Genomic DNA, 23,165 nt, shown 5'->3' with positions numbered 1-23,165 from the left:
AGTTCACTTGGAGGTTTGAGAAGAGAGAATTGGGCCTCCAGCTTCACCATCAAGTCTTGCCCCAATAAAGGGGTGGGACAGGAAGGGATCATTAGAAACAATAGGTCTCCCAGCTGGCAAGGCAGAGGAAAAGTTTCCAAACAGTTCTGGAGTTTCCCTTTAATTTCCATTACCTTATGAGCAAGTGGGACCAGAGTGCAAGAGTAGAACCAAAAGAGAGCTTCCATATCAAAAAGAAACGAGATGAGCTTACCAGCTATGTCCGAAGTGACCCTGGGTTCTGCAGCAGTGATGGAGTAAGGGAGGGCCTGGCTGAACCTCAGGCCCCGTCCGTCACTCCTGGTCCTGAGGAGACTGGAGGACCAGGCTTGAGGTGGTGGCTCTTGTGCCTTTCCTTGTTGCATCCAGGGCAAGGGCCTGGAGGCTTTTTCTGATTTTCTGATTTTCATGCCCAATGACCCTGCCCTTTGCACCTAAAGCACAACCTCTGTGTTCTTTGGAAATAGCAGCAGCCAAAAATTGGGCCTGCTCTTTGTTTCTTGCTCTGGCCCTGCAATCCTCCTCCTGTGCTGCCACTTGGTCTCTTATTATTGAACACCCCAAAATAGACTTCTAATAATTGAGTCATGGTAGTCTGGGCCCCAGAGCTAATTTCTGCAACTTCCATCTTATGTCTGGGGCAGACTGGTTGATGAAATGCATGCTGCGGGACAGTGGTCCCCTCTGGAGAAGTGGGGTCCAGATTAGTGTATTTCCTCAGATCCTCCACAGGGGGCCCTGAAAGAGGGTGGGATTCTCCCAGCTGCTTGAGTAATCTCCCTAAATTTGTCATAATTAACCTGCTTCTTAACTCCCTTCCTCATGCTCTCAATGAGGCAGGTTAGTAGGTGATCTCCCCTCTCTCTGTCCCTGCTCCCCTCCTGGTAGTTCCACCCAGGGTCTGAGAGGGGCACGGCTATGGCCCCTGGTTAGTTTCTAGCAGGGGAGGAGGCAGCCATGTCATCTCCAGACTTCTGGGCCAGGTCTCAGATCCTCCTTTTATCCTCTATGGTACAACAAGAGGAGATAATGATATTTATGTCTTCCCAGGACACATTGTACTGCAGGGTAATGGCTTTAAACCCCTCAATATACTTGATGGGATCCTCAGAATATCAGCCCAGTCTTTCCTTAATTTGGGAGAGATCCGACATGGAAAAGAGCACCTGCACTCTAAGTGTCGTACCCCCCATCCCAAGGGTCAACAACTTCCCTCAAGGGGAAGAGTTTAGAAGTAACCAAATCAGGCTCCTGGGGAGCAGAAAGAGGAGCTCCATTCTCAGTTCAAGAAGGGCTGAGGCATTGGGGCTGGCTGGCCTTAAAGGCAGGCGGGAGGGATCGGGTTGAGGAAAAAGGGAGCCCACTTCGTGTATGAGAAGGGCTAAGAAGTGGGGGCTGGGCACCCAGAACTCCACTCAGGAGGAGAGGGGAGACGGATATCTCGGGACCCAGGGTCCTGTTTTTGATAAGGAGGCAGTTTTGGAATGCAAGCGTTCTGCCAAGAGCCATGGGGGAGGGGGGGGCAGACGCTTCTTGTGCCCCTAAAGGAGTGGAAAAGAAGGGATCATTTAAAAGGTCGGTTTCTATCTCCAATTCCTCTCCATTAAACTTGACAAGCAACATTCTGCAATTTAATCTTAATTTAGGGTCTTGGGACAGAGCCATAAAGGCCTAAATATAAGGAACTTCGGTCCATTTCCCTTGTCTCTTGCAAAATGAGTCCAGTTCCTTAATAGTGTTGTAATTGATTGAGCCATTAATTGGTCATTTTTCCTGGTTTTCTAAGAGAGTTTTAGACCAGTAGTATCGCAAAAATAAATGAGGTTTTTGGTCTTGAAATCTCCTACACTGAATTTGTCCGTTTTTTAAAAGACAGCCTATACTACTGGGATTATATCCCAAAGAAATACTAAAGAGCGGAAAGAGACATATATGTGCCAAAATGTTTGTGGCAGCTCTTTTTGTTGTAGCTAGAAACTGGAGGATGAATGGATGTCCATCAGTTGGAGAATGGTTGGGTAAATTGTGGTATATGAAGGTTATGGAATATTATTGCTCGGTAAGAAATGACTAGCAGGAGGAATACAGAGAGGCCTGGAGAGACTTAAATCAACTGATGCTGAGTGAAATGAGCAGAACCAGAAGATCACTGTACACTTCAACAACAATGCTGTATGAGGATGTATTCTGATGGAAGTGGAAATCTTCAACATAAAGAAGATCCAACTCACTTCCAGTTGATCAATGATGGACAGAGGTAGCTGCACCCAGAGAAGAAACACTGGGAGGGGAATGAAAATTGTTAGCACTAATATCTGTCTGCCCAGGTTGCATGTACCTTCGGATTCTAATGTTTATTGTGCAACAAGAAAATGATATTCGCACACATGTATTGTACCTAGACTATATTGTAACACATGTAAAATGTATGGGATTGCCTGTCGTCGGGGGGAGGGAATAGAGGGAGGGGGGGTAATTTGGAAAAATGAATACAAGGGATAATATTATAAAATATATATATATATATATATATATAATAAAAAAAAAAAAAAAAAGTAAAAGACAGCCTAAAGATGAATCTTTAGTGATAGAGGAAATAAACTGTTCCATTCTTGCCACAGGTCCCAAGCCCCAGGCTTTCCCAATTCTATAGCTTTTTCATTCTCTATTGGCGTCCCTGAGAGAAAGATATGACAAAAAGTTAAATTTTTTATCAATTCGAAGGAGTTTTCTGTTGTGAGTGTCCCCAGGCAAAAACTCTGCTTGGGTGTGGAGCCCCAGACAGTCCAAATGTTCGGGGGTTTTTTGGCTGCTCTCCACTATAGAAGGGGTCAGAGGGGAAGGGGCTTCCTCTGTTGGCCAGGCTCTCTCAGGATTCCCCATAGCAGGCCACCAAATATGATGAGCTGTGAATCTGAGCTTGGAGAAGGAGAAAAAGAGAGAAAGACAAAGAAACTGGGAGCAAGGCGAGTCCACGTGACAAGAATTCATGAACCGAGTTATCTGTGGCAAAGAATAGGAAAGTTCCTTTCTGAATTTTACTAAGAAAAGACTCTCTTAGTGGACAAATCAGGAGGATTTGTGAAGGGCTTTGTTGATGCTACATAGTTTTATAGACAGATCCTAGATTTTGGGACAACTGAAATTGGAACGCATCTTCAATTTAATAGAGAATTTTGGAATTCAATGAGTGTCTCCAGACTAATCTCTACCTCTCTAGAGAGCTTAATCAGTAGTGAGTGTTATCACTGGGGGTGGGTGGTGCCCCTCTCTCAGGATAACAGAATGAAGCATTAGATCCTGTTTCCCTCCGGCAGGACCTTTTACGCAAGCCAGGATTCAAGGAGACTTTCTCCTTGAAGGAGTTTCAGAGAGAGAGTTTGGGGGTTCCTCCTTCAGTTTCAGGCTCCCCTCGTCCGAATCAAAGTTTGTTGCTCTTCAATCATGTCTGACTCTTTGTGGCCTCATTTAGGGTTTTCTTGGCAATTATATTGGAATGGTTAGCCATTTTCTTTTCCAGCTCATTTTATAGATGAAGAAATAAAGACAAAGAGGGTTAAATGACTTGCTTTAAATATTTCAACCCAAGAAGCACTCAGTGAATCCTTCCTCTTGAACCTCGCCCAGAAATATTTCTCCTTATGTTAAATACATAACAAGAACCTGAAAGTTGAAGTGAAGAACAAAGCTGACCTTTAGCATATACTCTTTTTTATCTGCTGAACTTGAAACTGTAGCAGTAATTCCTAGAAAGAGGTCACCAAGAAAAAGCAATCTTCCAGAAAACAAGTGTTTTAAATTTACCCTTTGACGTTTCTGTTCTCAAGCCAGAGATTACTCTGATTTGGACGAGTCAATTAAGAAGATGGATACTGGCAGACTTTTAAGCCTGCCAATAACAAACAATCCTTCTAGCCTTCCTCATGTAAAGAAACACTTGGTTTTCTATTTGCCTTTCATGTAGGTATTTAAATGTCATAACCTATTCCAGATTATGAGTGTAACAAGGCCAAAAACTAAGTATCTCTTAAAATAAATAACTAAATCGTCACCACCCAGCATAAAACTTTGCACATAGCAGATGGCCAAAGTAAGAAGAGCCAAACTTTTGAGGAGCAGCTGATTACCTAAAACTTTTAAGATCAGGACTAAGTGTAAATTGATAAAAGGGATTTAAGCCACAGAAGCTACTTGAAATGACCATGAATCTCATGAGGAAAGGGAGATATGACATTACTTTTAAGATCTACTCTCAATCTCATATCCATTATCTAAAGATCCTTAAATTTAATTGTCAGTTTTAAAAAGCACTTTAAAATAACTTGGACACTATCAATATCTATTTAACCACAGGAATCCTAGTCAATTAACTGATGAAATAAACAGAACCAGAATGTTTGAATAAGATAGAGATCTAATCCAATCCTACCCCCTCATTTTAGAACGTAAAAAAACATAAGGCTAAAGAGTTTTGGGTTGTTGTTTTTTTTTGTTTTGTTTTGTTTTGTTTTTACTTTCCATGAGTGGCAGTGCCAGAAATGTCATTTGTCAATTTGAAGATATTTTCTTCCAAGGTTTACAAAAAATGAATGTCACATATATTTTGCATGAGGGGAATAGCATGGAGAAGGAAGGATAACTCATATTTTTATTGTGATGATCAAATCCTATTATTTTAAAAATCAAACTAAAGCTTTATTAACCATGTTATCACAATGATTAAAGCATTGAAAAGTGCATAATTTCTCTATACTTTTCTAAAATTTATTTCCATAATTAGCATGAAATATTTAAAATTTCTTAATTTTATTTAAAGCTAATTTTGCTACAAACTTTAACATAGAAACATAAAACAGGATGCTCAGTCTGGATTACAGACTAAAATTTCAACTTCTTCATCACTTGCTAAACTTTCTCCACAGAGTTAAAACACAAAAAACTAAGAAAATTAAGCTTTTAAAGGAGAGGTTTTGTAATTGTTTGAGTCTTTTATTAACAATAAAAAAATGTTCATCCAATAGGAAACTTTCAAAAAACTGATTTCGAGACATTGTAGGGCATACAGGAGCCAATTGCACCTCTAAATGAGGAACACTCCCTGAGAAAAATAATTCCATAAAAAATTAGAATTGAGCAAATAGAAGCTAATGACTTCATGAGAAATTAAGATACAATAAAGTAAAACAAAAAAAAAAAAATGTAAAATATCTCATCAGAAAAACAACTGATTTGGAAATTAGATCCAGGAGAGATAATTTTAAAATTGGTCTACCTGAAAGTCATGATCAAAAAAAACTGGACATCTTTTAAAAAATCATCAAGGAAAAATATCCTGATATTTTAAAACCTAAAGGTAAAATAGAAATTGAAAGATATTAACTTTAGGGTAAATCAGGCTTTGTCAGTGACCAGAAAAGATTAACTTACAAAATGACAACCCAATGTGTCATATTAACCTTCCACCAAGAAGTTTTCTATTGAAATATGTGACAACAGGATAACCAAATTTTGGAATTCATATTCCAGTTAAGTCACTACTAGCCACTTATTCTAAATTGTGTGACTTTAAGTATATTAAGATACTAGCCATTCAAAACTTGTTTTAAGCCAATGGATGCTGAAATAAGTATCTTAAAATGCTATCTCAAGACTATCTTTTTTTTAGATGCTACTTGTATTCAAATGACCACTTGTCAAAAAGGACCATTTTTCTGTATTACTTCCTTAATTTGGTCTCACCCTGCATGGGATATAAAGGCAAACTGTATTCATGTGACTGATGTCAGAGCTCACTGGAAGTCAAAAATTTAACAAAGCTCAAAGTAACTGTGGCTTCCAAAGACCTAGTCATTAAATGAAAGAAATGTTTTAAAATTCACACAAAATCCCACGCATCAATATTCTTGTAAAATTGTTCAAAATGTTGTAACATGGCCAAAAGTGTAAACCTTCTACTTCAACTGATTAAAAAAAAAAAAATAGCTGCATTCAAAAATATTTCAGTAACTAATAATGTAATGTTACTTTATTTTCTCCCATTAACTCTTAAAAGTAACAGAAGATGGAAAAAGAGAGCTCTGATCTTCATTAGTGAAAAAGTTCAAGATCACTTGGACCTTGAATACAGGCTCTGCCATGAATTCAGTCTGCTGTACTGCTAAGATATTTGTAGACAAAGGAATCCTTTAATATTATGATATTAAAACCATGCTGTCTTTGCCATCAGAAAAAATGAGTAGATTACTGAGGAAACTGAACCCTGAAGAATTGGAAAAAACAATGGCAATCTGAGCAGAGAGAATGTACCCTACCATCTCCCTTTTCTCAAGGCAGAGGCAGGAAGACTGTTTTGAGACAGAATTTTGTATACATTGTCAAACACAAATAATCTTTTGCTCAATCTAGAGGGAAGTGAGGATAACCATAACATAACCTGTAGTTGCTGGCACTCTGAAAGGGGGTACTTGATCTAGGACAGCAGGATGCTTGTAGTTAAGTACCTATGGGTGGGAGATGGCAGTTCTCTAAACACATTCTTGATGTGATGTAGTTGTAGATGTAGATGTAGTCAATATAGTTGGCGCATATTTAGGTAATGTGGTGATGTGATGTTCTACAGCTGCGCATGCTCAGTGTGGTGATGTAGTCGTGCTGGGGTATTTAAGGGAGTCCCAGGGACAGAGGGCTCTCAGCCACAGAGACTTCAGGCTCCAGACTCCATCTTTGACCAGCCACATATCTGCTGTCCTGCCTCTTTCACTCCCCTCCTAAGCCCAAGGCTTTGGGCTGATCCCAAGGCCCACCAGAGAGGTACCCCAGACATTACAATAACCTATCTGAGAGAATGGCATTCAAACCTGTACTTCAAGAAGCCTTTTTCTACAACATTCTGGAAAGTCTCTCCTATATTTAAAAAAAAAAAATTGTCTTTAAACATCATGTAATGTGGCTCTTTTCAACAATGAGATTAATCAGGGCGATTCCAATAGCATTCTGTTGGAGAGAGCCATCTGCATCCAGAGGACTATAGGGCTGAATGCAGATCACAACATAATATTCTCATCTTCTTTGTTGTTGCTTGCGTTTTTTCATTTTTTTTCTTTTTTGATCTGATTTTTCTTGTACAACATGATAAATGTGGAAATATGTTCAAAAGAATTGCACATATTTAACCTATGCTGCATTATTTGTTGTACAGGAGAGGCAGTAGAAATATTGGGGACAATTTTTAACCTGTAAAACACAATACTAAATATGTACATGTGTATTTTTCCATAGTTTGTTGCTTTCGTGTATTTCATGAAATTGTATAGGATATAGCTGAATACTGAAAACTATCTTTGCATGTATCTTGAAAAATAAAAAACTATTATTTTAAAAAGTCATGTACAAAAAGGAATACTTTTGTTAGAACTTTATTTTTTAAATATATCTGAACATTTCCCAATTACATGTGAAATTTTTTAATTTTTTTTTTTTTTTTTTTAAGTTTGAAATGTATTCTTTCCTGCCTGCCCCAACCCCATTCTAGATCACTTTCTTAAATAGACTTCACTATTGGATAATCAAGGAGAAGAACTGATTGTGTTATAGTTCTTATACCACAGGATTAAAGGCTTCTCTGGAAGAAGTTATCATAAGAATAGATCTTCTAGACTGTGCTTATTTGTGTTGTTGGGCTTTTTCTAATCAAGATAATAGTCATGTCCATTAAGCATCTAGGTTACCTGAAACATTCACAGGACCCACACTCAATCTCTAAAGTTATTATGCATACCATTGCACAAAACCAAAAAGCTTTGAAAATAAGGAAATCTTTCATGGCATTAAACAATTTGCTTACATACACACATTTTTACAGGTAATATAAGAGTTCTGGATAACAACTCATTAACAAATTACAGTGCCACACACTACAAAAATAGCTTCAACAAGAGCAAATGTTTAAACAGTGAATAAAGTACTGCTCTACTTTTTACAAGCTGAGTATCGTTCCGATACATTCTCCCAATTGATAACGTTCCAGATTGCTTTTAGATAATCAGGTCTAACATTTTTATATTGAAGGTAATAAGCATGTTCCCACACATCAATTCCCAGTAGCGGAATAAGACCTATAGAAAGAAAAGAAAAAAGTAAACATCAGTAAATATATAGTCTCCACTTTCAAATTTTTTTCCTTTTGATTCCCCCCTTCCGTTTTTTAAAAATTATACTCCAAACTATTTTTGCTAATGTTTCAGTTATATGAAAGACCTGCTTAAATCAAATCACAGCCAAGTAAACCTCCATGACAAACCACTTCTTCTTCCAGATGCCTCACTTTAATCTAGGAATTCATGCACTAGAAGACCTCACCTAGTAGCCTGTCCTTCTCAATGGATAGAAATTCTCCCAGAACCTGAATTTAAGGAGAGCATCTCAGCAAGGCATCTCTCCAAGCACATTCCAGACTTCTCTACCAAGCCTATAGGGTTTTGGTGTTTTGGTTTCTCTCTTCCCTTACAGCTCCTTTTATATGTTGTTTTCCCTATTAGAATGTAAATTTTCTGAAGACAGAGATTGTCTTTTTTTTTTACTTACATTTGTATTTACAGCACTTTCCACAGTACATTGTAAACACTTATTAATTCTAGCATATAGGCCATCATAAAAATTATGATGACTCACCAGAAAATGTTAATTGAACCATTTTTAAAAGCACACTGTAAGTACTTACAAGACATCTTAGTATGCAAATAGAAAAAAGTTCTCCAGGGACTAATTACTCCTCAGTTTTAATATAAGCATCTTTAAAGTTGATAAACACTTATCTAGATATTGTAATGAGCCCAAGTGAGCCTTGAACTTGGAATCAAAAAAATGAGGTCTAAAAGTCAGCATTGTTTATTATCAGACACACCAGCAAGTAACCTTTCTGAGCCTCAATTACTCCATCTGTAAAATGAGGATCATAATACTTATGCTACCTCATAGAGAGTTGTTATAAAAATCAAAGGAGAGGTACAAAACATTATTTAACCATAAAGCATCATATGAATGTAATCTATTATTAACACTATACAGATTTCTATTTATAGGTTTGCTTTAATAGAGCCTATACATCTGTAAAGCAAATACAAAGAACTTAACAACTCCATAGCAACCTTTATCTGATCCCCCGGGCTAATTTCACAGCACAAAAATCCATTATGTCTTAGATTAGTAGTGGAAACTGTATATTAACAAAGGAAATTAAGTGGGCCAGGAGGGGGAAAAAACCTAAACATTTCATTAAAATGTAGCTTAAAGTTAAAAAGGCAATTTATGATATGTATAAATTGGCAGTTTTATATGAGAACGCACATATCACTAAGTTAGACCAACAGTCCACTTGTTCCAAAACTACTAACATCTGTAAGATTGATACTATGCTCTACGAAGAAAAGAATTGGTGATTGTCAACATGAGGACTGACACCTAAAATGTGAAGGTTACATGACTTGCCCAAAAATCATATTACTAATAATTGTAGAAGCTAAATTTGAACTCAATTTTCTGACTCCAAGCCAAATGCTTTCTCCTCAATGTCACTGCCTCTTGTAATGCCAATATCATTAATTTGATTATAGATATATCCTAGCTGAAAGTCAAATAGATAATGATTAAAAGGATTTTAAAAGTCCTGATTATCCTAGAGCGTCAGTAATGAAAATGACTTTTAATACCTGAAAGTATATGCACAGACCAGGGCCTATCTTGTACCAGATTTTATTTGACTTTCAGCTAGCTTGCATTTGTATCATATTTGAGGGTTTGCAAAGCACTTTACAGATATCTCATTACAAAATAAAGGGCTTCTTAAAGTTGCTCTTATTAATTTCTTGATAACTACCACCTCTTCTGATTGTAGTACTTAATTACTTTTCATCCAGATCTCTAACCTGTTGTTCCTTGCAAAGGATCCTGGTTAGAACAAGAAGCGATTTGTAGCCGTCCTTGCTCCTTATTGAAGCCAAGCCAACCCCACCCTGAACCTTGAACACCAACTGACACAGCTGTCAACTTCTCCTTAAATTTTTCGAAAGAACCAAAATCGCGTTTGATGGCTTCCAACAATTCCCCTATTAGGGAAAAAAAAAAAAAAAAATGGAATCACAATAAGCACTGACATTCTGAACAAATGCAGAATCTTTTATTACATTAACTAAGACAGAACATGTCCTCTGACCCATACTCACTCCATAGAGTATACTTAATTAGCCTATATTACTATTTGAAGTACTGTGTAGACAGCAATATTTAAAAGTGAAGTAATTAGCAGTAGCTAGGTGGCAAAGTACATAGTCAGAAGATTCATTTTAACTAAGGACCTTAGGTTATGCTGACCAGAAAGCCAGAAAGATTAATTCAAAGAGTTTTCTCACAATTGTACATTTCAAACAACCCATACATTTTTTTCTGAAAACTGGTTCCATATGGATCAATTATTATTTCCATCTTTCTTTGATCATATACACAACAGATACTATAAGGGGGAGAGGAATACCTGTTTTTCTAAATTTAGGGAATTGTACATGTTCATTCTCCCCCTCCAACCTGGAAAAAGTCAGGAAAAAAAGATGGAAAGGTGACTGGCACATTGTTGTGTCATTAACAAAAAAGGTCTCTCTCTCCCAAGTCTTTCCTCAGTACATATATTAGGATCTGAGATCTAAGAACCTCCTAACACCTGTCAAACTTGATGACAAATATACACTTCTGCTAATTCATATGGCAATAATGCCCCCAAAGATGAAGTCTTGGAAAGGAAATGAAGTATCTCAAAAGCAGCTAAGAACCCCAAAGGATAGACCACTGGGTCCAGAATCAGGAAGATTTAACTTTAAATCCAACCTCAGACACTTATTAGCTTTGTCACTCATGTAACCCAAACAAGTCATTTAACTTGTTTTCCTCAGTTTCTTCAAATGTCAAATGGGGATAATAATAATATCCACTTCACTGGGTTAATATGAGAGATAATATATTAAAAGTGCTTAGTGTGGTGCCTACTATATGATAGACAATAAATATTTGTTCCTCCTTTCCTTAGGAACAACGGTGTATATTTTTCTCTAGTGTAATCAACAACTAGAGCGCTAGAAGGTAAAAGAAAACTTAACAGGTAGTTAAGAAAACAGTATCTGATAAATGAGATTAGGATTTCCAGGGCACAATTTAAATTACAGTCATTACACTTTGTATCTAGCCACAAAAGGCATCTACTAAGGACCAGGAAATATATATCTACTTGGGATAGATGAAAAAGAAAAGACCTTCCATAGAAAATGAAGGAAGAACTCCTTAGCATAACTATGTCTTCAAGTTAGATATCATACACACTCAGAAATTCACAATCAACAAAATTAAAGAAGCCAACAATAAAGCATATGAGCTCAAAAAGCAAGGAAGTTAAATTGAATTCAATAAAAATCATGAGAAAAATAAGACTTTGGACAAGTATGCAAAAAAAAAAAAAAAAAGTTTTGTTTTGTTATGTTTTATGTAAGGAAAATGGATAAAATAACTCTACTCACAGGGAAATCTAGAAACCAGAGTGAAGTAACATAGTGGGTAATAGTCTGGATCAAAATAGGGTATGGCAAGAGAAGATTACATTTGTGTTGAACATCTTCAGATGAGTTAATTAAATGTTTTTGCTTAAAGCAATTCCTATTAGTACACAGGTTCATGAAGAATATGAGCAAAAAATAAAATTTATTATGTCAATAACCACTATTATAAGTTCCAGTGAACGTAAAATATTGAACTAATGATTTAAAAAGCTGAAAAATTACATAGAAGAGAGATCAAAATGTAATTTACAATAGGATGTTTGTTATTTTACTCAATATATCTTTTAACAAATATTTGCAATTTATTATTTTATGTACAATGATTCTAAAGTTTGACTGCTTTTATTGACTCTTACAAATATTAGATAATCACCTAATAAATAAAAGATCCAATTTAAAGGCAAGACTTGCTAACATAACTAACTTTTTAATCATTCAAGACACTTTTTCCTCAAGTAATAAACTAATAATAAAATAAAGTAATAAATTCTCCTTCCATAAGCACAAGTATATTTAAAACTAGGAAGTTTGATTGCCCTATATTGAAAAACAATAAAATACTTTTCCTCTTTCAAAGGTAAATTGGTCTACATTACTACCTAAATTCACCAAATATTTAACTACCTAAAGGGACCTCCCTTCCTGTATTTTAAAAAAAAATTTTTAAAAGAACAATTTTGTGTTTCTTGTACCAAAGAACCACAACCAAGACAGAGCCCATTAAAGGTGAGTGAAAATCTAATGTAACATTTATTAATTAAATAATCATTACTACTCTCTTGACTAAAATGTGGTTAATATCATACTGTACTACCTTTGGGTTCTCCTCCACCATTCGGGCTAAGGTTTGTCCAGAAAATAGTGTGATTGATATGACCACCACCATTGAATCGTAGTGCAGGCTGGAGAGTTACCTGAGCAGTAACATCACCTGAAAAGTGAAAGGCAAACAAAAATTAATTTTCAAAACTCTATTATTGCATATTTTTAAACCTATCAAGAAAACAAAAGGACTGAACTTGATTATTATTATTAGTTTTACAATTTTAAAAATACCATGATTCCAGATTATGTATAAATAATAAAGGCATATAACACACATCTTAACACAGACCTCGAATTCAATAAACACTCTGCTAATCCACTGTGAAGGAGACAAAGACTCAGACCTTGCCCTCAAAAAAATTGTGACTGCTACAAGACCAAGTTTACACACAAGAACAAACAACAAAAGTCAAATTGTACAAAACAAGTTTTTTTGTTTTTTTTTTTTGGTTTGTTTTTTTATTAATAGTTTTTATTTACCAGATAAACGCATGGGTAATTTTACAACACTGACAATTGTCAAACCTTTTGTTCTAATTCCCCCTCCCCATGATAGGTTGACCAATACATGTAAAATATGTTAAGGTATAAATTAAATACAGTATATGTATACATGTTCAAACAGTTGTTTGACTGAACTAAAAGAATCAGACTTTGAAATAGTGTACAATTTAGCCTGTGAAGGAAATCCAAAATGCAGGCAGACAAAAATAGAGGGACTGGGAATTCTATATAGTGGTTTATAGTCATCTCCCAGAGTTCTTTCTCTGGGTGTAGCTGGTTCAGTTCATTACTACTCAATTGGAACTGATTTGGTTCATCTCACTGTTGAAGAAGGCCATGTCCATCAGAATTGATCATTATATAGTATTGTTGTTGAAGGAACACTGATACATTGTTGGTGGAATTGTGAATATAACCAGCCATTCTGGAAAACAATTTGGAACTATGCTCAAAAAGTTATCTAACTGTGCATACCCAGCCGTGTTACTACTGGGCTTATATCCCAAAGAAATCTTAAAGAAGGGAAAGGAACCTGTATGTGCAAAAATGTTTGTGGCAGCCCTCTTTGTGGTGGCCAGAAACTGGAAACTAAGTGGATGCCCATCAACTGGAGAATGGCTGAATAAATTGTGGTATATGAATGTTATGGAATATTATTGCTCTGTAAGAAATGATCAACAGGATGATTTCAGAAAGGCCTGGAGAGACTTACATGAACTGATGCTGAGTGAAATGAGCAGGACCAGGAGATCACTATATACTTCAACACTTTTGAAACACTTTTGAGGAGGGACAAGATGAAAGGAGAGAGAAGAACATAAAAAGAGGGTGGGGGAAGAACAGATGAAGGGAATTTATAGTTAGCAATAATAATTGTGAAAAAAATTTTGAAGCATATTTTTTTTGATAAAGGCCTTATTTCTCAAATGAAGAGGGAATTGAGTTAAATTTATTTAAAAAAAAAAGAAAAAAGAACCATTCCCCAATTGATAAATGATCAAAAGATATGAACAGTTTTCAAATGAAGGAATTAAAGCTATCTATAGCCACATTTTAAAAAATGCTCTAACTCACTACTGACTGGAGAAATGCAAAGTAAAACAAATTCTAAGAGGCTACTTCATACCTATTAGATTGGTTAATAGGACATAAAAAGAAAAGGACAAATATTAAAAGGAATGTAGAAAAAAAGAAACATGAATGCACTGTCACTGAAGTTGTAAACTGATTCAACCATTCTGTAGACAAACTGGAACTACCCTCACGGGGCTATAAACCCTTTGATCTAACAATATTATTATTAGATCTATATCCCAAAAGAAATTAAAAAACAAAAATCTGTACAAAAAATATCTATAGCAAGTCTTTTCTGGGCGCAAAGAATTGGAAATTGAGGGGATGTTCATCATTTGGGGGATGGCTGAATAAATTGTATGTGATGATGGAAAACTATTGTGCTAAGAAATGAGTAGGATGCTCTCAGAAAAATCTGGAAAGACTTCCATGAGCAGGTGAAAAGTGAAATGTATTGTGTACAAAATAACAACAATATAATAAGATAATCAATTGCTAATGACTTAGCTATTCTCAGCAATACAACAATCCAAGACAACTCTAAGGGATTTATGATGAAAAATACTATCCATCCCTAAAGAAACTAACTATAGATTGAAACACTTTTTTTTTTTTAAAACCTTATTTACCTGAGATTTTTTTCCTCTCTTTTTTGGCATATGTTTTGTTCTACAACAGGACTATCATGGAAATGTTTTACATGATTACACATGCATAATCTATATCAAATTGCCATCTCAATAGCTTATCAGAGAAGGGAAAAAAAATCTTTTAAAAACAAAATCTTAAAAACAAATTGTTAAAAACTATTTTTATATGTAACTGGGGGAAAATAAAATACTAAATAAATGTGACCTTTTTAAAAAAAAAGATCTTAGATCTAGAACTGGAAGGCTCTTCTAGGTTCAAAACTTCTCTTTTAATTAAGAGAAAACTGGCCCAGAGATTAAATGACTTATTTATGACACTTTTTCTTAAAAGTAATCCATCAGTTCAGTCTTTTCTGTGAATGTACACTATTAGAGTTAGTTTTCAATACCACTTTTTGCCAGCAGGTGCCACCAATTAACAAGAAAAAAATTTCCAAAAAAATATCGACAACATAAAATTGGTAAATTTGAAATTCTGATGTAAATGAGGTATCTGAAATCAATCTAAGTGAAATCTAGCAACATCAAGTATGATTACATATAAATCATTAATTAATGTAGAGACTAAAGAACATTTTACTATTTTGAACAGAAAACTACTATAAGCTAGAATTACTAAAGCTAATTTTTCCAAATTCATAAAAATTTTTTCTAAGTTAAATAAAATCCTTGAGCTTTTTAGTGACTAATCGCTGATATGAGCACAGTATATTAAAAGAGCTAGCATCACTTTCTCCCCAACCCCCTCCAAAAAAAGAACTAAAAAGAGTTCCTTATCCCAATAACAGAGATTGATGCTTCCATTTAAAATTTTTCAACAAATGTGTCTAATAGGAATTAGAAATTACCAAAACAACCTTCTCAGATGACAGGAGAAATCACTATTTGCAAACTTTGCTGGAAGATTAGAATTCCTATCTCCAGTATATTCAAATGACATACTGAACTGACAGAAAAGAGACCTCTGTAGGAAATATTAATCGATTGAAAGGAATTCATGTAAGTAAAGATGAATTTGTGTATGAGTACCAGAACTCCATATGACTGTCTCATCTCTAACTAGATAAATAGGATAGCACCTCAGTATTGTAGGTATGGTTGGAAAAAGTCCAACAGTATGACAAAATGTTAATATGACTAAAAAACAAAATGTTCACCATTAAAAAGTTATGAACTTATTTTTATACACACCAGCAGTATCTAGCAAAAAGGTTAAGAATAATCACATGTAATTCAGGTCCTAAGTCAATTCTAAATATGAATAGATTTCAGAAGCTTAAATTTTTTCTGGACTGGCATAACATCTTGGTAGTTTATATCAAGCTAAAGTCCTATTCCAAAATGGCCCATGTTATTAGAAAAAAGGTTTTCACAACTGTATAATCATTTACAGGAAAAAGTATAACAATGTTTTATCTGAACACAAAGAGTAATACATCAATAAGTCTTTCCACTTCAACATTAACTAGTCAATTTCTTAATCTAATGTTAATTATGGCTTTACATACCCTTTGCCAGAGCCTCTTTATATTTCTCTTCTGTAACATTCAAGTTATTCACATAAGTAGCATGATGTTTGCTGTGATGCAACTGCATGATTTGTGCATTAATGTGAGGCTCCAATGCACCATAATCATAAGGCAAATCAGGGAGATTGTGCTTTTGCCTGGAGCCCAAGCATCCCAAAGTTGGTACTAACCTATTGGTTCTCCTGCAAAGACATTAAAAAAAAAAAAGGCACTACATTAAATAAGTAAATTTTTCTATTAAACTGTGGTGTTTGTCCACAAAGCTATAAAGAAAATTGGAAAATAAACAACATATCTAATTTCCTTTAAGCTTAAAGAAATAGGTAATTTTATACTAATCTCATTGTTTATTTCTTGTTCAAATTGGTTTCAGAAGTAATAAGATCTTTTCCCAGGAAACAAATAAGTGAAATTTTATTTTCTGTCTGTGTGTGTCCTCAGCATTTTGTACATAGCCTGGCACAAAGTAGGCTATAAATATTGACTGGTTGAATTCTTCTAGAATCTCTCAGCTATTATGGTTTGGCCATGAGATCATATTTTCATTTTTTTCCACTTTTTTAAATAGTAGCTTTTATTTTTCAAAATATATGCAAAGATAGCTTTTGACACCCTTGCAAAACCTTGTGCTCCAAAATTTTCTTCTACCCCTCCCCTAGACAGCAAATAACATAAGTTAAACAAGGGCAAGAATATTTTTTAAAAGCACGAGGAAAATTTGCAATTGACTTAGTTGGACCAAAAAAGTCCTTTCCCCCTCCCCCCTCTTCTTCCCTTCTAGCTGCAAATCTGGAACGAGGAAATGATTATTGACAAACCGAAAAGCTCTAAAAGCAAAAAGTGAAGATTATCTTCAAGAAAACATTCTGACTCAGCAAACCGGATGACGTTTAAGAGATGGGGGGAAGGAGGAAGAGAGGAGAAAAAGAGAAAAGGATAGGAGGATATTTGCCCCAAAAGTTCTTTAAATCAGCAGCATGTATTAAGCACATACTATTTGGCAGGCACTTCGCTAAGCACTGAGGCTACAATATAGAGTCTTGCCCTCAAAAAGCTTACATTCAAATGATAGAAAACATAAAGATAGTATGAAAGGAGAGTTGCGCAGCTCCAGCCGGATTAGTAAATGCACTGCTCCCACTGCAGGCCCCAACCCCGCTTTCGGCTCGAGCTTCCTGCCGGCCGCGGGCCCCTACTGAGAGTGCCCTTGGGCCACCGGTGACCCTCTGCCTGACAGCTTGGCGAGATGAGAGGGATGCCAGCAGGAGCCTCGGTCCCGGCCCCTGGATCCCCCCTCACCTGCACAACACCCTGCATAGCATGGTTGCCATCGCAAGCGGCAATCAAGGCAGCACCCACAGACGCTTCCCCGGAGCAGTACACGGCAACCACGCGCAAAGGTTGGGGGTTCACAACACCAAGGACGGTGGCTTCCGCCCCTTCCGGTTCCGCCTCCTCCTCTCAGGCCTCCCCCAGCCCAGTGCTTGCTGCTACCAACTCTGAAAGGGGGGACCGGCTGATAGCACTCCTAGATTCTGGGGATCTGTCCACGGATCTGTTTCCCATGTTACTTAACAAAAATATAAATAATATCATGAGGGAGTCAAAGTAAACGGCCTCATAATGTGGTCGTTTCTCTTGTAACGTGTTAAAGAAAGAAGCACTTCTCCCCTATCTTGTGAATTGATACAGCCCTCTGTGAACTCCCCCAGACAGGCCTCCACACTAGTCACGTGCTCTAAACTCACTCTCAGAGGACTAGGACTGATGTGCCCCGGCAGAAAGGAGTTAATCCTCGTCCCCCTCATCCCTGAACTCTCACATTCTACTTCTCGCGCTGAGGCCTGGTGGCACGTGATTAGCGTGACCTTATGCGTAATGGGTAGCGACCTTAGCCTTAGAGATGTCAATCTCACGGGCGGCGGGTTTAGGATTTCGGCACCCTCACGGAGTTAAAAGTGTTTAACCAAATAAAGACACAACAAAGTTGTAGAGCATATTAAATTTTAAAACGAAAGCTAGACTACAGGCCTAGCACTCTATCCATTTCTACTTTGCTAAGTACAAATATATAAATATTAAAAGGACATTTGAAAACCGAATTGCTATACAATGTACAGCAATTATCTTTTTTAAAATTTCTGATCAGTAAATTAGTAAGCACTTATTAATCGCCTACTTTGTACTTGTCCTTGTGCTGGGTTAAAAAAAAAAAGGGGGGGAGATTCCTTGCTCTCAATGAACTCATGGTCTAATGGAAGATTCGACAATGATATTCAGTAAACATTTTACTAAGCACTTACAGAGTGCAAGCCACTGTGCTAGTAAACAAATCTCCCAAACACACAAGAAACGTAAGCGATAAATAGTAAATTAACAGAAGATAAGGCATTATCATTAAGGGAGATCAACTAAAGTTTATACAAGATGGGATGACCCCAATACAAAGCCACGAGTAGAAATCTTTATTCATTAAGAGGTGGTCAGTCAATAAAATACTTTACTCAACATCTGCTTCCTACCCTCTTCAATGTGGTGCTAAGTAACGGTTTCTAAGAATAAAATCACAAATCAAATCCGTCCTCCCCTCCATCCCCCACCCCCAAGTCATAGCTTGCCCAACTAGCTCTGGTTCTTATTAAGGGACAGGTCAATTCTCCACAAAGCCTCCACAACTGTGAATCCTAACTTCTGAGGGAGTTGCAGGGCGGCCTTTGCTAACGCAGGTGTTTCGGACTCGGAATGAGATAAATTGGAGGCAGAGGGAAGAGGAGAGAGGTCAGACAGAGAACAGCAACTGCCTCTCAGTCTCCTAGTATCATCCTCTCACAAGAGGAGATCCACTCTGCAGGTCTGTGATTTCATTCTTACAGTAAACTAAGTCAGGAAAATGCCTTTACCAATACAAGCCAGGACTTTCTCTGCAACTTCAACAAATGTGTCCTATAGAATTGCTGAGCTCTAGGAGGTTTAGTACTTGCCTGGGCCAGTATGTGTCCAAGGTGGGCCTATACTCCAGCTCTCTACACCAACCACTATATCAAGAGGCCTTTTAATAGGGCAGAGGCAGAATTATGCTAGAGGTGGCTTAAGTCTATGTGAAAGCCATCTTTAATTCTCAGTGTGAGCATTTACAACTTGGAAATTGACAAACACCACAAACCAGAGCTTGAGTCATTGTTTTGTTGTGTGTGGTCCTCTTTGTCTTCTGCAGTGATGGTGGCAGAATGATGGAAAAAGAGGCAGAGGCTAAGAATCTCCAGGTGCTAGACCATCAGAATTATATAGGGGATGGGAGTTGCAATGGGCCTACAGTCAGAAAAACCTAAATTCAAATTCAGCTTCAAACACTTGCTAGCTGAGTGGCCTTGAATAAGTCACTTAAACTTCATTTTGCCTCAGTTTTCTCATCTGTAAAATAGAGATAATAGCAGTACCTACCTCTTATTGTTGTGAAGATCAAGTCAGTTAAAAAAAAGTGTAAAGTACTTAATATAACTGGACACATATAATAGATATAAATATCAATTGCTATTATTTTTAGCATAGATAACAGAAAATGTTTGTTAATTGATTAGTACTCTAAATGTGAGATCTTTGTAAAAAAAAAATCAGTGAATTGATACTTTGCTGCAGAAATTGAACTATGCCAGTATTAATACTCATTTATTAAAAAGAATAAAGTACTAACAATTTTCCCTTTTGTTCTGATTTCTCTCTCCTAACATGATTCATAAGGAAATAAGAAAAAAAAATATTTATAACAAAAAAAAAAAGTTGTTTCTACATATAAATGGGGAAAATAAAAAATTTTTAAATAAATAAATAGGCTGATATAATAAGCAAATTTGGAAAGCAAGGGATATTTACCTATCAGTATTTTGGAGACGGAGAAATTTATGATCAAAAAAGAATTAGAGAATATTATAAAATGCAAAATGATTACATTAAATTAAATAGGTTTTGTACAAATAAAACCAAGACAAACAAGATAAAAAGGAAAGTATAAAGCTGGGGGAAAATTTTACAGCCATTGTTTCTGATAAGGGCCTGATTTCTAAAATACATAAAAACTGGTATACATCATTCCCCAATTGATAATTGATCAAAGGATATGAACAGACAATTTTCAGATGATGAAATTAAAACAATTTACAGTCTTATGAAAAAAAATGCTCTAAATCACTATTAATTAAAGTAATGCAAATTAAAACAACTCTGAGGTACCACCTCATACCTCTTAAATTGGCTACAATGACAGGAAAAGATAATGATAAATGTTGGAGGGAATGTAGGAAAACTGGGACACTAATGCATTGGTGGAGCTGTGAAATGATTCAACCATTTTGGAGAACAATTTGGAACTATAGTCGAAGGACTATAAAATTGTGCATACCTTTTGACCCAACAGTGCCACTACTGGGTCTGTATTCCAAAGAAATCATAAAGGAGAGGGAAAGATACATGTGTGCAAAAATGTTTGTAGGGGCTCTTTTTGTGGTATCAAAGAATTGGAAAGGAGTAGATGCTGATCAGTTGGGGAATGACTGAACAAGTTGTGGTACATGACGATAATGGAATATTATTGTTCTATTAAAAATGATGCACAAGCTGATTTTAGAAAATCCTGGAAAGATTTACGTGTACTGATGCTGAGTGAAACAGAAGAAGGAATACATTGTATATAATAACAGCAAGAATGTATCAACTTCGACTTGGTTCTTCTCAGTGGTTCCGTCCAAAGCAATCCCAATAAAGTGTAACTGCAGTTTCTATACCAATATCAATTACAGGAGATTAAGAAAAGTGTTCTGTAAAGGATATTCCAAAGTAAATTAGCAATAAGTAAAAGACCTCATATATATAAAAGACCTCAAAAATATCAAATATTTACAGCAAGACATTTGATAGTAGCAAAGAACTAAAAAGAAAGATATCCATTAATTAAGGAATGGCTAATCAATTATAGTGCATGAATATAATGGAATATTGCTGTTCTGTAAGAAAAAAAGTGAGATTAAAAAGAAAGAAAAAATGGGTGTAAATACAAAAAAGTATGGGTATACATACACATGTGTTTATGTATATACACATACACATGTATGTATATATTTGTGGATACATATTCTATATGTGAACTGACAACTATATAAATGGAAAAAACATAAAAAGATTGATAACACTACTTCTCTATCTTCTCTAGCCCTAGCTTTACCTTCTCTCACCATGCCTGAGAAGTACTATTTGGGGAGTCATACTATTCTTTACCCCCCAATACCATATCCAAACACTCCCTTTATCCCTTCACTCCCAAGCTCTTCCTTCCTCTTTGAAGTTCACATAATTGAGGAAATATTTCCACTTAGTCCAAAGCATGATAGCTGTTGTATACCATTTCCCAAGTCATTTCCCCTCTTTCCCCCAGAAGTTCAGCATCTTCCTCTCCTCCTCAACTCCTGCCCATATACTATAAGATTTTACTATTCACACTGAAATTCCTTCAAACTCTCTGAACTCCCAGTTCTTCAGCTTCCTTAAATCCCATGACTTAATACTTCATTCCACCTCAGCCACATATAGAGATGATAGATAGCACGAATTCTCACCACTACCCACAAGAATTCCTTCTTAATTAGAAACTCTGATATTAGTCTATCTAACCATAATCTACTGGATATCAATATCTATTTATACCTCAGCCCTCCTAAAAATAATTTTCACATTCATCATGACCTACAATTTTTCCTTCCCTTCATACATTCTCAAGTCATTATTTCTTTCCTTTTCCAGTCACAACCCTGTTACTAGCCATTTCAATTCTATTCGGACTCCTATTCTCAAGTCTTATCACTATTCATCTTTTACCAAAACTCAGTCCTAGATTTCTCCCACCACCCATATCTTCCACTCCTACACACTTGATGTTGAAGAGACATGAAATAAATGATGCAACTGTGTTTAATAGATACATTATAAATTTGTTATCCAACTTCAAGCCAGCCCTCATTTCTGTAAGAAAGTCCTTTTATTCCTCTCTAATCGGTTCCCTAACTCACTCCCCATAGAAACTACTCTATACTTTCTCTTTCCCACATTTTACACTTGCATCAATCAGGTTTAAAGAATGTACATGGTGACAGAAAAAAGAATGGCTAATTTCAATGGCCAATTATAATTATCTAATAAGAATTTGAGCAGCTATGAGGCACAGTGGATACAGTGCCAGGCCTATAATCAGTAACACCTGAGTTCAAATCTGGTCTCAAATACTACCTATGTGACCCTGAGCAAGTTACTTAATTCTATTTGCCTCAATTTCTTCATTGTAAAATGAACTGGAGAAGGAAAGTTCAGACCAATCTTTGCCAAGAAGACTTCAAAATGACTAAATAAAAAATAAGTACAGAGCTCCTATTGTGTGCTAGGCAGAAACTTGCAAAGTGCAAGTATTTGTGCAAAGGTACAAAGTTGGATATGACTTTTTATGTGTTTTTAAGTATCTTATTGTTAGTTATTGGGAAAATAAGTAAACTCTAATGATCAGACATAGAAATTAACTAAGAAGGATTAAACAAGGTAGTTAATTAGGATTAATTACTGTAGTTGTTGAGTTTAACCTTAGTTCTTTTTTTTTTTTTCCTTTTTTTAAATTTTACCTTTTTTATATACAAAACATATGCATGGGTAATTTTTCAATATTGATCCTTGCAAAAACTTCTTTTTCATTTTTCCCCTCCTTCCCTCCACCCCTTCCTCTAGATGGCAGGTAGTCCCATGCATGTTAAATATGTTAAAGTATATGTTAAATACAATATATGTATACATATTTATATAGTTATCTTGTTGCACAAGAAAAATCTGATTTAGAAAGAAGGTAAAAATACCCTGAGAAGAAAAAACAAAAATGCAAGCAAACAATAACAGAGTAAAAACGCTATGTTGGGTTG

At 35.9% G+C, this 23,165-nt stretch overlaps 1 protein-coding gene across 2 annotated transcripts; it reads right to left on the bottom strand.

Annotated features, from left to right (window-relative positions):
* Positions 1 to 7,438: 7,438 nt before the first annotated feature.
* Positions 7,439 to 18,052, bottom strand: SOD2 (superoxide dismutase 2). 2 transcript variants are annotated; one of them, XM_074309400.1, is made up of 5 exons: positions 17,518 to 18,052; positions 16,198 to 16,400; positions 12,451 to 12,567; positions 9,963 to 10,142; positions 7,439 to 8,153 (listed from the first exon to the last, which is right to left on the bottom strand). In XM_074309400.1, the coding sequence occupies exons 1-5, from the start codon at positions 17,547 to 17,549 to the stop codon at positions 8,008 to 8,010; spliced, it is 678 nt and encodes a 225-aa protein (XP_074165501.1). In that variant the 5' UTR covers positions 17,550 to 18,052; the 3' UTR covers positions 7,439 to 8,007. The 2 variants fall into 2 exon arrangements, with proteins under 2 accessions (XP_074165501.1, XP_074165502.1); XM_074309401.1 differs by having other exon boundaries at positions 17,967 to 18,050.
* Positions 18,053 to 23,165: the final 5,113 nt, after the last annotated feature.

The sequence above is a fragment of the Sminthopsis crassicaudata genome, chromosome 4 (genome assembly GCF_048593235.1).
Source record: "Sminthopsis crassicaudata isolate SCR6 chromosome 4, ASM4859323v1, whole genome shotgun sequence".
Lineage (NCBI taxonomy): Eukaryota > Metazoa > Chordata > Mammalia > Dasyuromorphia > Dasyuridae > Sminthopsis > Sminthopsis crassicaudata.
The sequence above is the reverse complement of the archived record's forward strand: the minus strand, read 5'-3'. Positions and strand labels throughout refer to the sequence as shown.